General features: G+C 42.9%; 1 protein-coding gene across 11 annotated transcripts in view; it reads left to right on the forward strand.

Moving 5' to 3' along the window:
- The first annotated feature begins 3,361 nt into the window (after positions 1-3,361).
- The window catches only part of LOC118392438 (myotubularin-related protein 5-like), a 67,641-nt gene continuing 57,053 nt past the window's right edge, over positions 3,362-13,949 (forward strand). For 6 of the 11 annotated variants that reach the window (XM_052460314.1, XM_052460315.1, XM_052460318.1 and 3 more), the window contains exon 1: positions 3,362-3,627. In XM_052460314.1, the coding sequence (XP_052316274.1) occupies positions 3,573-3,627 (55 nt within the window). In that variant the 5' untranslated portion in view covers positions 3,362-3,572. The remainder of the gene's footprint in view (positions 3,628-13,949) is intronic. The other 5 variants (XM_052460320.1, XM_052460317.1, XM_052460322.1 and 2 more) reach the window with 1 other exon arrangement.

The raw sequence follows: 13,949 nt of genomic DNA on the forward strand, positions 1-13,949 counted from the left end.
AGAAAATCATAAAACAGTTCGCCTTTTCACTTCTATCGTCGGATGCAGTACAGTTTGAGACACTTGGGGAAGTGAAACCTTTTGATCTCTACTCTTCTTGTCCTCATTAAGGAGATTTTCACGCTTGCTTTATCTCAGAGGATGAGCAATTGAACGCTTGATGCCCCACGAGAGCTATGATTTGTAAGAGGCCTTCAACCCACTTCCTGTCTGTTGGTTTGTTAGCAGGAAGTGAGATGACTCGTCGCATCCGGCCTGACAGTTCTTCTCTTTGTGTTCTGAGTGGGCTGTGTGTCATGAGTTACAGAGAATCAGTGACAGGAGGAGCTGGCCCTCTCTGTCGCTGTTTCTGTCTCGGTCTTTTTCTCTGTTTGACAATAATAATTGATGTCGGAACTGAGATCAGGAACAAATACTGTAGCCAATTCTCTCTGCTTAAAAGTCAGTTTTCACACGCTAATGGCACTTTCAAGTGTAACTCAAAATATTAACTGATTAATTTTGCTTAGTAATATTAGCAACATACAACATAATAACAGTGTATGTATGCCAATCTGAGATGTTGCTATCTGTGCTATGTCTACCCAGGGCATGGATGCTCTTAACAGGGGAGACACATGAGCGGTGAGAAGGACCAGGGATGTCAGCATCGCTGGGCAAGGTCATCTTCAGAGGGGAACTGGAACTGGATGTGGAGATGAAACAGCTGCAACGGACAACTTCATTAGTTTGGACTACGGGAAAAGGAGGACCGAGCACGCCCCCATTCTCATCGACGGGGCTGTAGTTGAGCAGGTTGAGAGCTTCAAGTTCCTTGATGTCCACATCAACAACAAACTATCATGGTCCAAACACACCAAGACAGTCATGAAGAGGGCACAACAAAGCCTATTCCCCTTCAGGAGAATGAAAATTTGGACCATTTTGCATGGGCTTTCAGATCCTCAAAAAGTTCTACAGCTGCACCATCAAGAGCATCCTGACTGGTTACATCACTGCCTGGTATGGCAACTGCCCGGCCTCCGACCGCAAGGCACAAAAGAGGGTAGTGCCTACAGCCCAGTACATCACTGGGCCAAGCTTCCTGCCATCCAGGACCTCTATACCAGGTACCAGGCGTTGTCAGAGGAAGGCCCTAACAATTGTCAGACTCCAGCCACCCTAGTCATAGATTGCTCTTTCTGCTACCGCATGGCAAGCGGTACCGGAGCGCTAAGTCTAGGTCCCAAAAACTTATTGTACAACTTCTACCCCCAAGCCAAAAGACTACTGAACAGCTAATCAAATGGCTACCCAGACTATTTGCATTGCCCCTCCCCCCACACTTTTACACTGCTGCTACTCTCTGGTCATTATCTATGCATAGTCACTTTAACTCTACCTACATTAACATATTACCTCAATTACCTCGACTAACCGGTGCCCCCCGCACATTGACTCTGTACTGGTACCCCCTGTATATAGCCTCGCTATTGATATTTTACTGCTGCTCTTTAATTATTTGTTATTTTAATTTCAAATAATATATTATAATAATATAATAATATAATATAATAATAATATAATAATAATAGTATATGCCATTTAGCAGACGCTTTTATCCAAAGCGACTTACAGTCATGTGTGCATACATTCTACGTATGGGTGGTCCCGGGGATCGAACCCACTACCCTGGCGTTACAAGCGCCATGCTCTACCAACTGAGCTACAGAAGGACCAAATGTTTTAGTTATCTACTTTTTACTTACCACTTAGTTTTCTTAAAACTGCATTGTTGGTTAAGGGAATGTAAGTAAGCATTTCACTGTAAGGTCTAAGATACCTGTTGTATTTGGCACGTGACGAATACAATTTCATTTGATTTGATTTGTCTTTCTCAAAGCATTGTGGGGGAACTTGATCAGTGTATCCATTGTAACTAAGGCCAGAAGGCTCAAGGTCGTTCTCTGAGTTCTCTCTGTATCTACAGCACTAGCAGGGTTACTGCAGTTAACAGGGCAGTGAATATTGCTACCTTAAAGCCTAGTGCTCAACCAGGAAAGCCAAGGAGATGTATCTTGTGTGTTTCCCTCCCTCCTTCCTACTGGCAGTTTGTCAATTGAAGTTCAAGGCCATGTGTCCCGTCAGCTGTAAGAAGCATAGACCATCCCCCTTGACCTGACTCATTACAGGCATAGGGAACTAGCATCACTCTATTGTCAACAATGATTTATCTACAGTATATGCTATCGGGTTGACACTGTGCTCACTGAAGGGGGAAGGTATAGGGTGTTTCTTGACATACATTTTTTTGCCAACCACCCACAGTGACAGTCTATCATTCTAAGTCAAGGGGGGATACCAAGTGCAGTAAGAGAGAAGGCTATACAAAACAAAAACAAAAAACAAAAATGCTTAAGAGCCATGCCTGGTTTTTAATCCTGGAGTGTTAAGTACTTTGGGTCAAAGGTCACAGTGCAGGAAGTGTTGGAATTTTCTCAGTGGTGTTACGGTGCCAGCAGCCAAGGACAGCAGGCTGCACGAAACAGGGCCTCTGTTTCAGAGGATGGATAAATGTCATGGAACAATGTCAAGTGCTCTGCAGTTTTACGCTGGAATTTGACATGGGCATGAATGTATTGTGTAACAGGTACTTTAGTTCTGTTCAGGCGATCATGAGGAGACAATGCGAGTGACGCTTGTGGTTAGGATCACACTGGCTATTCAACTGCACACAGAGGTGATGTTCTATTTAATCTCTCTCTCTCTCATACAAGCATACTGCGGAAAAATGAACATTTATAAATCCTATTTAATACCGATTATTTTCTGTATAGTCCAAGATTACATTTCAACTATATGGGCTACCATCTGTTTTGACCACACACACACACACTGCGAAAGCAGGCATTCCTGTGGGCTGTCCTCTGATCAGTTCTGTCAGACCCTCTGATTCCAGAGTAATTTCAGCAATGACATGCGGGCTGGGGTACACTTGTGACAGATATGAGGAAGATATGGTCTCTAAATATTGACACTGAGTGCACAGAAAGGTTATGATACAGTTTTGTCATTTTCACTGTAAAAAGTCAATTTGGGATGTCAAAGCCTTGTTTCAACGTGTTTATTTGATATGTTGATGTGCATTGGTAGACTACATAAGGTTTCCCAAGTACCTTGCCTTGTAGCCAAGATGTTATTGATGCATGCTAAATACATTAATTGTTTTAGAATCATTCTACCGCAAATATTGCATGTTTTCAGTAACATAATTGTCAGCATCTAGCTAGCAACGTGTTGCATTTCTAGGCAATAGTGGTTATAGTTTTTTTGCAAGAGATCCTACACCCAACTACATTCATTAATGGGACGTCGTGGGACATTCTTGCCGTGCGCCCCTCCCTGTAACCCAGTGCGCAGACTCATCACACTCCGCTGTCAGCGCAAGGCATACTGACGGTATGGCGGCAGGATACAGCAGGAAGGATGCTACTGTCGCCCGTGATGTGTCTTTCGCCAACAGAATGTGAATGGAATATCGACGGTAAAGGGAAAGGATACCGCAATAAAGGCCTGTCTCCGTGAACTCCGAGATGGCCAGGCTCGCCGACTACTTCGTGGTGGTCGGTTACGACCTCGATAAGAGAGGTGAGTTTTGGGCTAGCTATTTTCCTAAGTGCTAGCTAGCTAATGCTGGCGTATTAGCCGCGGTTCAGCCCTGGTAAACATGAGGAGGCGGAGGAAAGGGAGGCGGGGACGGACTGGGACAAAACGGCGTCCCACAGTTGTGGGGTGTCTTATCCGGCAGAGCACTGAACTATAAATCGCGGATGTCAAAGGCCTCTCGTCTGGTGTCATTTCAAACCACGAGGAAAGAGTTTGAGTCAATTTCTGCATTCCATTTTTATTGCTGTCATTCATAATTTTCATAGTCCTATCTAGCAAACGAATAACTGAAGTGAAATTGCCAGCTAACTAGCTTGGTGAAGGATTCTTGTTAGCTTGCTAGCTAACGACTTGTTGGCGGCGTTGGTTAGAGTAGACTTCTAGTTAATACGGATTTATTAAATCAACTCGTTAACTAAAGCAAAACCATTTTCTGTCTCATCGCCAAGCTAACAGGAATAAGCTAGTAAAGCAAACGTCACACATTCGTGTCGAGATTTTACATGAGGTCGAAATGATAAGGACCAGTTGGTCATTCTGAGAAGCAAAGCAAATCTTTGATTGATAAGCGTACTATTTTTTTTATTGCCAAAGGCTTGTGAACAACTAACGTATGTTTTAGAAATGAAAGTATTGTTGGTTGTTTTCTTTGTCTGTTTTTGTTTGTGGACTAACCTAGATGGCTTTGCCCCTCCCCAAGCAACTTGAACCAGAGTGACCGGATCCGAGCCCAGTAGATGCTCAGTTTTCTTCCTGTTGTGTTTCGGACGCTGAGCGTTTGGGACCGTTATCTGACGCCCCCCCGGTTTGTGCGGTGTCCTAGATCTGTGCGGTATAATGGCCTGTTCACCATTAAATATTAAAGCCGCTTTATCCGATGAATATATTAAGCTATTTGGAAACTTGTTACGTCATTTATTTATAGAATGGATTCTGTTTATGACTTATTTAGATGGAGCATGCAGAAACATCGTAGCATGACAAGTTCTCAGCGTCTAAAATCAAGCAAGAACTGGCTTGTGTACTTATTTCTTGGTTGGAATGTTGAGGTTGGACAACAGAACATTTAGTTTTTCTTTGCATACATTTAATGCATGTCTGTCTTTGAAGGGGCCAATCCCTGCAAGGTTGAGTGGCAGGATGTTATGATGTGGACGTTGCACACACTGCAGAATGTCTCTCCTTCCTGTATCTACCCTGCTGTTCTTGCTGCTGAATGCAGACTAGGCCTGTAAAGCATCTGGGAAGCAGACTGTAAAACCCCAAGCGCTGAGGTGATCAAGGAGAAACGAGGCCTACGCACACAATAAAAAATCATGACTCGGGATTATGATTTGTCTGTCGTTGAAACCCTTTTACAGCAGCCCAATGCTTAATAAATACATGCATAGTAAATAACTTGCTGCAACATATGCATCTGACATTTTATTCTTTAAAGTATGCATTTTACTTTTCAGCAACACAAGCTTATTTTAGTCTTACCCCCTGTTCCTGAACACTGACCCCATACTCATTACCTAAAGTGGCTACCCACTCTTCTGCAATCAGATCGATACTCCAGTTTGATACTCTTTTTCTGTTAGGCTGACGCATGCTCCCAGGGGCAATGCCATTGTCTTCTGACATCATTCTCGCATACCAGAGAGAGCTTGGTGCTCCCTGACATTTTGACAGAGCTGTAGTCCTGCCATGTCCTGAAAGCACAGATGTGGAGGTGTTGCTTCATCTGTGTTTTGACTGACACACATTTACACAGGCCTGGAATGTTTCACAACTGCTGACTAACAGGTTGGGTGTGTGAGATCATCTGTGTTTGCAAGTTACTTCCACTGTCTGAGTTGAAACATCACTGTATTTCTAGAGAAGATGCTTCCTGGGGGATTACATCCTCAACATAACATTCAGGGATGGAGAAAAGCTTTTACCTGCATACACCCATCCTTTTAATTGTATGTGACCATGCTTAGAATTAGAGTCGACAGTGTACAATGTAAAGCATTCATCAGTTGAATTATTAGAAGAGGATATCCAGAGAAACAAAACCTCTCTACACCCTGTGGGGCAGGTTTTGCTACTGTACTGTTTACAGTCAATGTTGTGGTTATAGGGCACGCCCCTGTCCTGATGACCACTGCCTACAACTCCCATTCACACACCCCATTACTAAGGTCACTAAGGTGTCAGGTAGCCTGATAGTTGTGCTCAACCCAAACTCTCATCGATCAGATAGACTTCACATGGGGAGCCAAAATGGCCGGGATATGGTCAGCCTGACTGGGGCTTCTTGTGTAGCTCTGTTTTGACAGCCGTCCCCTTTTGTGCTGAGAACACTGCGGCGAATCGGATACTCCGTCCGCGGGACTCCCGGCCCAAGCAGGAAATAGGAGAGAGGACTCTTGGGAGATGTTTAGAGCGAGAATCCAGGTTGTCCCTCTGTTGTGTGTCTGTGTTCTATGAAAACTGGGAGAGGAGGAGGGGGGGTTGTGTTCTCATGTGGGTGGGGAGCTGTATGTAATTTTGTGGAAGCCAAGATCTCATTCCATGATCAGCCACAACACACACACTGCTCTCCGTTCTGACCCCTTTTCTACTTCCCTCCCAGGCAGCTGGAGGAGTGTTACTGTTTGTGTATGCAGCAGTGGGGGACTAGACAGAATGCACAGCAGTTGTTTTTCACCCAGGAGTGACAACTCTGGCACTGTGAGAGAGCCTGGACCAGAGCTCAGCGTTGTGCCTCCGCTCCCTTTACAACAGCATGCAGCTCAGCTAGAGGTATAGAGGAGAGAAACATGAAGAATGCCACCTACTGTAGTATTGTCCAATTCATTATAAAACAAAATACCTATCAGCGACAAGTGAGCAGCATTCTTGTCATTGACAGCCAGGAGATTAACCCAATGCTTCTTTAGGTCAGGTGCATAGATATGCCTATATTTTGCTGGATGATTTGAATTAGCTTTACATTTAGAGACTGCCAGAGTGAGACTGAAACACCACAACAACCATTGCAGCGGAAAAGGACATGAGAGAGAGGAGTGCTGGGATCTTGCCAGCACTCCTCTCGTCTCGATCTGTGGGCTACCACTTCCCCCCCTGGTTCTAGAGCAGGCCAGGGTGCAGCCACTCAGGGCTTCCAGAAATAGACCTCACAATCTGTCTTTCATAGGGGACGGGGGTGCTGCTGGAAGGGGGACAGAGCTGTGTGTGTGTGTCGGAATGTCTCTACCATGGGACTCGTCATGCCATGGTATCTTGGTAACGTTAGTGCTTCCCTGTCTGTTAGGCTGTAAACAAACACTGCTTGTCTCAGTGTGAAACTACACTGAATACTGGCTGGTCTGGTGTCTCTCTGGGCTTGTGCCGGATACTTCTCTCCCTGCAGACATGATGTAAAGTGACTCTCTGGTCCCTGCTCTGACCTGGATGTAAGCCTACTGCTCTTCTAGTGAAGGACTTTTGTTTATGTCCCTGCCCCAGCCCAGGGCTGTGTGCTTGTGTGTGCGTGTGACTGTTTCATCGCTGTCTGTCTGCTGAAATGAATGCTCCTTGTTCAGGAGGCAGACGAGTGCCCCAGGGCCCTGCAGCCTGACCCCAGTGACCCACTTCTAGAAGCTAGTGATGGGGATAAAAATGGATACAGTTACATATTGGGATATTATTTGACAATACATTTTATTGCTTTGCAAATTTCACAATATTATTTTTGCGCTAGTAGGCTGTACCTGCACCAATACGCCAGTATTTTTCCTTCATAGCTTGTTCTCAATCTACTTCTTAAATAGGGAGTCAATTGTTTAGAATCGCATTACATATTGTATTGGCACATAAATATTGTAATACTATTCTATCGTGAGGTCTCGGGCAATTCCCAGCCCTGCTTTGCTTTGATGGTCTTCCCATGGAATTTGGAGAATTTATCCCCCTCACCCTTCCTCTCCTCCTGCTGTTACCCCTCAGGGCAGGACTGGGGCAATCCTGTTCCCAGTCAGCCTGGGATTAGAGGAGTAATCGTTCCAATCCCCCCAGGGTATATCAGCGGTGGGACTAGATTGTCTCTTAGGCCAGTACAGTTTTATCTATGATCAAGACCCCCTTCTTCATCATGGCCACCAGATTATAATTCCTTTCTTTGATGGCACACTGTGTTTGGCCTAATCCCGCACACAGCATCTGATTGGTTGAAAGGGACAGAGGAAGCAATGCTGATTGGTCTTGGGCCGGAAAAGGTTGCTCCTGATTAATGATTATTAATCTCTGGTGAATGGATGATTACATTTTATTTTTTTAACAGTTGTCAACCCCACCCCCTTCCCTCTCCCAGAGAAAGCTGTTTGATTTCTGGGTTCCGGATTATTACTGTGTGTTGTTCACCCCCACCCCTACTGTTTTTTGTATGCACCCATCCTTGTAGGTCACTCCAGATATGATTGTCTATTAATATGCAAATGTACTGTGTTCCTCAAAGTGTGGTCCACTGGCTCTTTTCTCTGTGTCTCTATACCAGTCTTTCTACTTGGAAGCATTTTCCAGTAGCGCCGGCTAATCAGCGGGATACAGACTCATTTTCAGCAGGCTGTTTGTACGTTTGTCCGTACGTTAGTCACACGTGATAGCTGACACGATTTTGACGAAACTTGGAGAATGATGCGTCTTGCCATATAGATATGGCATTTACAAAATTACACACATTTTCCAGGTGGTGATTCTATAACGATATTGAAAATGCAAACTTTGAAAGGACCTAAACTCATGAAATTTGGTACAGATGTCCTTCTCCTCACAAGGAACACATTTATCCCAATGTCCGATAAGGTCTGCCATTATGGTTCAGAATTTCTTGAAAAACACTTAAAACACTACTCTTCTGGCACCTAATGACCGATCTGCACCAAACTTGATATGTGGCATCTATGGACAACGGTCTCTCGACGCAATATTTTCCAGACTAGTACCTAATGAATGATGCATCATGCCATAGAGATTTGTCATTTACCAAATTACAAGGATTGTCCCGAAGGGGGCTGTTGCATCATTCGTGGGGGACGACCTGTTTACTGTTGCCATTTTATTAAGTAGGCTACTTTTCATTTAAGTTTCAATTCTCTAGTCCGTCAAGCCATCGCCCGCTAGAAAGAAAGATCATCTTCTAGTGATCTATTGATAGGATAGGTGCCTGTCGGTCACAAAGCGAGCGATGACAGGGAAATGCAGTCTGTTTTCTGTCCTGCCTCCTGGTACAATTTGTGTGTGCTGTGTTTGGTTGCAGTCAACCAACTTTACACAGAGGAGGGAGAGAGCATGATGCTCGTGAATTTGCACGTCCCCATGTAATGTAAGCAGTAACGATGAGAGAAGTGACCATATACACGTGGATAGGTATACGCCCACTAAAAACCACTTAGCACCTCGAGTGATGGAGTAGCCACTATTAACCACAAAAAATGAGTGATGTAGGCGAAAACAGTGGCAGTGATAGCCATGGAGAAAAAAACAGCTTCCAACAAAGAAATTATTGATTAAAAGGGTTAAACTGTTTCAGTAATTTGGAAGTGGTTTGGCTTTTTGAAGTCCGACAAAGAGCAGAGCAATCAATGTTCGATGTAAATTGTTCCGTAGACAGGTGGCTACGAAGTCTGGTAATACATCAAACCTTTTTCAACATCTGAAGCAAAATCACTCTTTGGAACATGCAGAAAGTTTGAGTTTGTGCCTTGGTATTTATAAACGCCCATCAAGCACCAGCCAATCTAGGGATGTTTGCAAGCAAACCTTGAAAAGACAAAGACATCACAAATGCTATTATGCATTGCATTGGACATGCTACCAATTAGCACAGTCGAAAAGGAAGGTTTCAAGATGCTTATCAATTTAATTGACCCCAGGTACGTGCTCCCTGGCCGCAAACATGGAACATTTTTCCTTGAAGTATAATTTTATGTGTAGCTCACATAATTTAAAAAAATGTCACCTTTATTTAACTAGGCAAGTTAGTTAAGAACAACTTCTTATTTACAATGACGGCCTATTGGGGAACAGTGGGTTAACTGCCTTGTTCAGGGGTAGAAGGACAGATTTTGTCAGCTCGGGGATTCGATCTAGCATCCTTTCGGTTACTGGCCCAACGCTAATTATCGTTATCGAATGAAAAAATATATAGATATCGTGATCATTTATTTGCCATATCGCCCAGCCCTAGTTACGTATCGTAATATTGTTATGGGTGCTATATCGTGCCCTTCGTCACCACAAACGACTTCACATCGTAGACCTCAATACAATAGAATTATGAGAATTGCAATACATATCGCATTATCACTTATTTAGTGATAATATCGTATCGTGAGGTCCCTGGCAATTCCCAGCCCTAGTGAGTGAATCTTCTATCCCTCAGTTTACTTGCTTTAAGTGAAGGGTAGGGAGAGATGTTTGATAAATTTGATTGCTGTAAATCTATTGTTTGAATTTTCTGAGCCACCCACCCCCATCCCACTCATTGGGAGCCATAGGCCTTCTATCTGTTGTGGTCAATCTCCGTGGTGAATGCCCTGTGTAACAGCTCTCCCCATAGTCACTCTGTTCTCTGTTAACTTAGGGCCAGGCGTCCTGTGAGCGGGTCACCTGTCGACAACTGAAATTGAAATTGGAGGGCGCACAATTCAAATAAATAATCATAAATTATGGATATTAAACATCTAGATTCTAGATACATACAAGTGTCTTATATTGGTTAAAAGCGTACATTCTTGTTAATCTAACTGCATTGTCCGATTTACAGTAGGCTTTACAGTGAAAGCATGCCATGCGATTGTTTGAGGACGGCGGGCCACATCAAAATATTTTTCAACCAGCACAGGCTTCATAAAATCACAAATGGCGATGAAATATTTACCCACTTTTTGAAAATCTTCCTCTGATTTGCAATCCCAAGGGCCCCAGCTACAACATGCATGGTCATTTTGTTAGATAAAATTCTAATTTATACCCCAAAAAGTCTGTTTAGTTGGTGCCATCGATTTGAGTAATCCACTCGTCCAACATGCAGAGAAAGGAATCCAAAAAGCTACCGCTAAACTTTTTTAAACTCTCTGGCGCAGGCGTTCAAGACGTTCATCTTTAAGCCGATGTATAACACTTGTATTTTTTATTTATGTTTATTATGACCATTTCTGTATTTTGAATTTGCGCCAAATTCAAAATACAGAAAGGGTCATAATAAACATAAATAAAAAATACAAGTGTTATACATCGGCTTAAAGATGAACTTCTTGTTAATCCAGCCACTTTGTCAGATTTCAAAAAGGCTATACGGCGAAAGCATACCATGCTTACAAAAGCATACAAGCATTTTACAACCAAGTAAAGGAATTACAAAAGTCAGAAATAATCACTTAGCTTTAAAGATCTTTATATGGTTGCAGTCACGAGTCCCAGCTACACAAATGTTTGTTTTGTTCGACAAAGTCCCTCTTTTATATCCCAAAAACTCAGGTATGTTTGCATGTTTTGTTCAGTAATCCACTGAACAAAACGGCGGTCAAAACATGCAGACGAATACATCCTAATAGTACCGGTAAAGTTCGTTGAAACATGTCAATGTTTATAATTAATCCTCAGGTTGTCAATTGTCTAAATAATCGATAATATTTCAACTGAACAATAGCATATTCAATAGAAAGGAAAAACAATGAAGGTCACGCGCGCAAACCAGCTCTGCATTCTTCCTCAGTCCACTGACAGAAAGGTCTCATTCTTCTTCATTTTTCAGAAAACAAGCCAGAAACAATGTCTAAAGACTGTTGACATCTAGTGGAAGCCATAGGAACTGAAATCTGGGTCCTAACCCATTAGGTTTTCTATAGGCATTAAATTGAAAAGTACCCGCATAAAAACAAAAATCCCACTTCCTGGATGGATTTTCCTCAGGTTATACTCGCATATATTATTTTAACAGTCTTGTAAACTTTAGTGTTTTCTATCCACATCTACCATATGCATATCCTAGCTTCTGGGCCTGACTAACAGGCAGTTTACTTTGGGCACGCTTCTCATCCAGATGTCGAATTACTGCCCCCAAGCCATAAGAAGTTAAAACAAGTCAAAATACATTTCTATTCAATCCTCAGGTACCCTAAAATGTAATTAAACAATAATATTTCATACGGAAAGAAGTATGTTCAATAGAAAAGCTAAATTAGCAAGTGAGTATCCTCTTCGTCGCGCGTGCGCACAAGACTGATTTCCAACTCTGACTCCATGTACCAAAACTCAAAATGAAACAAGCTTGAAACCTTGAACAAAGACTATTGACATCTAGTGGAAGCCATAGGAATTGCAATCTGGGAGCTGGAATTGCATAGGACCCATAGCTTTCCAATGAAAGAGCATGGGTTCTCAAAAAAAACAAAAAAATCTGGTTGGTTTTTCTTTGGATTTTCTCCTACCATATCAATTGTGTTATAATCTCATAAATTATTTTAACATTTCTACAAACTTCAAAGTGTTTTCTATCCAATGGTACCAATGATATGCATATCCTGGCTTCTGGGCATGAGTAACAGACAACAGTTTACTATGGGCATGTCAGTCAGACAGGAAATGGAGGAAAAATAGACCCTAGCCTGAAGTTTTAAAGACCGCACCAATAAATATATACATTTATTAAACTTCACAAAGAGATTGAAAAACTATCCAGTCACTTTTTCAAAATACCTCTGTGTAGGGTATATATTGTATACCGCCCTAGCCTTGTTGATGATCCCTGCTCTAGAAGTCACTGACCACTACAGGCCTAAAAACGGTAGGCTATTGCCGTTAGCATAGCATAGCACTGTGCGAACATGCTGAAGAGTGTCACTGATTAAAGTTGGAGATATTTGGATCCCTTCCCCCCTAGTCTTTCTGCATACAGCTGTGATGTAAATGTGATATGTGGGCAACACTAGTTTAGTAGCTTGTCACCTAACAGACTGTGCTGCTGCTGCTGGCTGGCCAGGAGTGTGTTGTGCGTGAGTAGTTCAATGTGTGTGCGTGTGTGTGCCATGCTCCACAAGGAATGTGACGCTCAGTTCTCCCCAAACCTGACCCCATCCAAGATAAGTGAAAGCCAAAACACTCTTTCTATACCAGGGCACTAAGGGCTTTGAGACAGGGCAGGTAGATACTGTAGGCTGCTGTATTTCCATACCGGTAATGTAGAAAAGACAGGGGATCAAATGGAGAAGTTTGATACAGAACAGGCACTTAGTTTGGTATTAGAAAAAAGTCTGACCTCTGACTTCACAGTGCTTAGATTCATTGGAAAGTTTACACGTGTGTGTGTGTGGGTGTGTGTGTGTGTGTGTGTGTGTGTGGGTGGTCGGTCATTGCCAGAAAGTAGTAGAGTAGGAGGAGAAGGAAACAGACCTCAGAGACAAGTGCAGACGACTGCAAAGGAAGCGAGTAATTTAAAAAAATATATATGTTTATCAGTTGACCATATTTGGAGGTGAACAGTGACCTTGACTGTTTTGCTGCAAAACAAAAATGGAAAAGTTAAAGTGAATACTTGTTGGCCACATCTCTTGTCTGAATGGTACCATATTCTCAATGATTTGCACAACTTTTGACCAGGATGTGCATTTTGGGTTACCTACATAGGGTGCCATTTGGGGGACAACCTTCTCTCTCGCTCTCGTATTTCCTCTCCTTGAAAGGCTGTGTTTTTGTTTGGGGAGGGGGCTGACTGAGGGGGCTATACGTTTAGCAGGAAGGATGTTTTTTTCCACAAAGAAAATGACCCTCATGGTCACTATGGCAATGGCGGTTTGCATTTTTGGTCTGTCTGCAAGCCAGTGTTGGTTGCTAGTAGAGATTGCTTTAAAATGGATTGGGCTAATCTTTTTTTTTGCCTAGTGATTATTTTTTCCCCCTGCTGACTACTATTTACAAATTCTGGGGGAAAAAAAACATTATAGAGATATTTGGATTCTATTTATTTATTTATTGCCATACTCTCCAGTGACCTGTCACATTGCATCCCACCCAGTGTCTGAGCCAAGTAGAGGTCTGGGCTTGCACTGCTACTTTTAATCAGAGAGAGTGACTCTCACTTATTCATATTACACATCAACACTGTGTGTGTGTGTGTGTGCAGCATAGAGAGAGGACAGTGTGAGTGGGTGTGGTGATAGGCTTGAAAATGATATCATGTTGTTTATGTGTGCGAGGGAGAAAGAGTGCATAGTGCATCGGGCCTGTAATGGATCCACTTCTCTGGCCATGTGTGGTTTGGCCTCAGGAGCCTGAAAAATGCAGAGCTGCACAGT

Source organism: Oncorhynchus keta, chromosome 13 (genome assembly GCF_023373465.1).
Source record: "Oncorhynchus keta strain PuntledgeMale-10-30-2019 chromosome 13, Oket_V2, whole genome shotgun sequence".
Classification (NCBI taxonomy): Eukaryota; Metazoa; Chordata; class Actinopteri; order Salmoniformes; family Salmonidae; genus Oncorhynchus; species Oncorhynchus keta.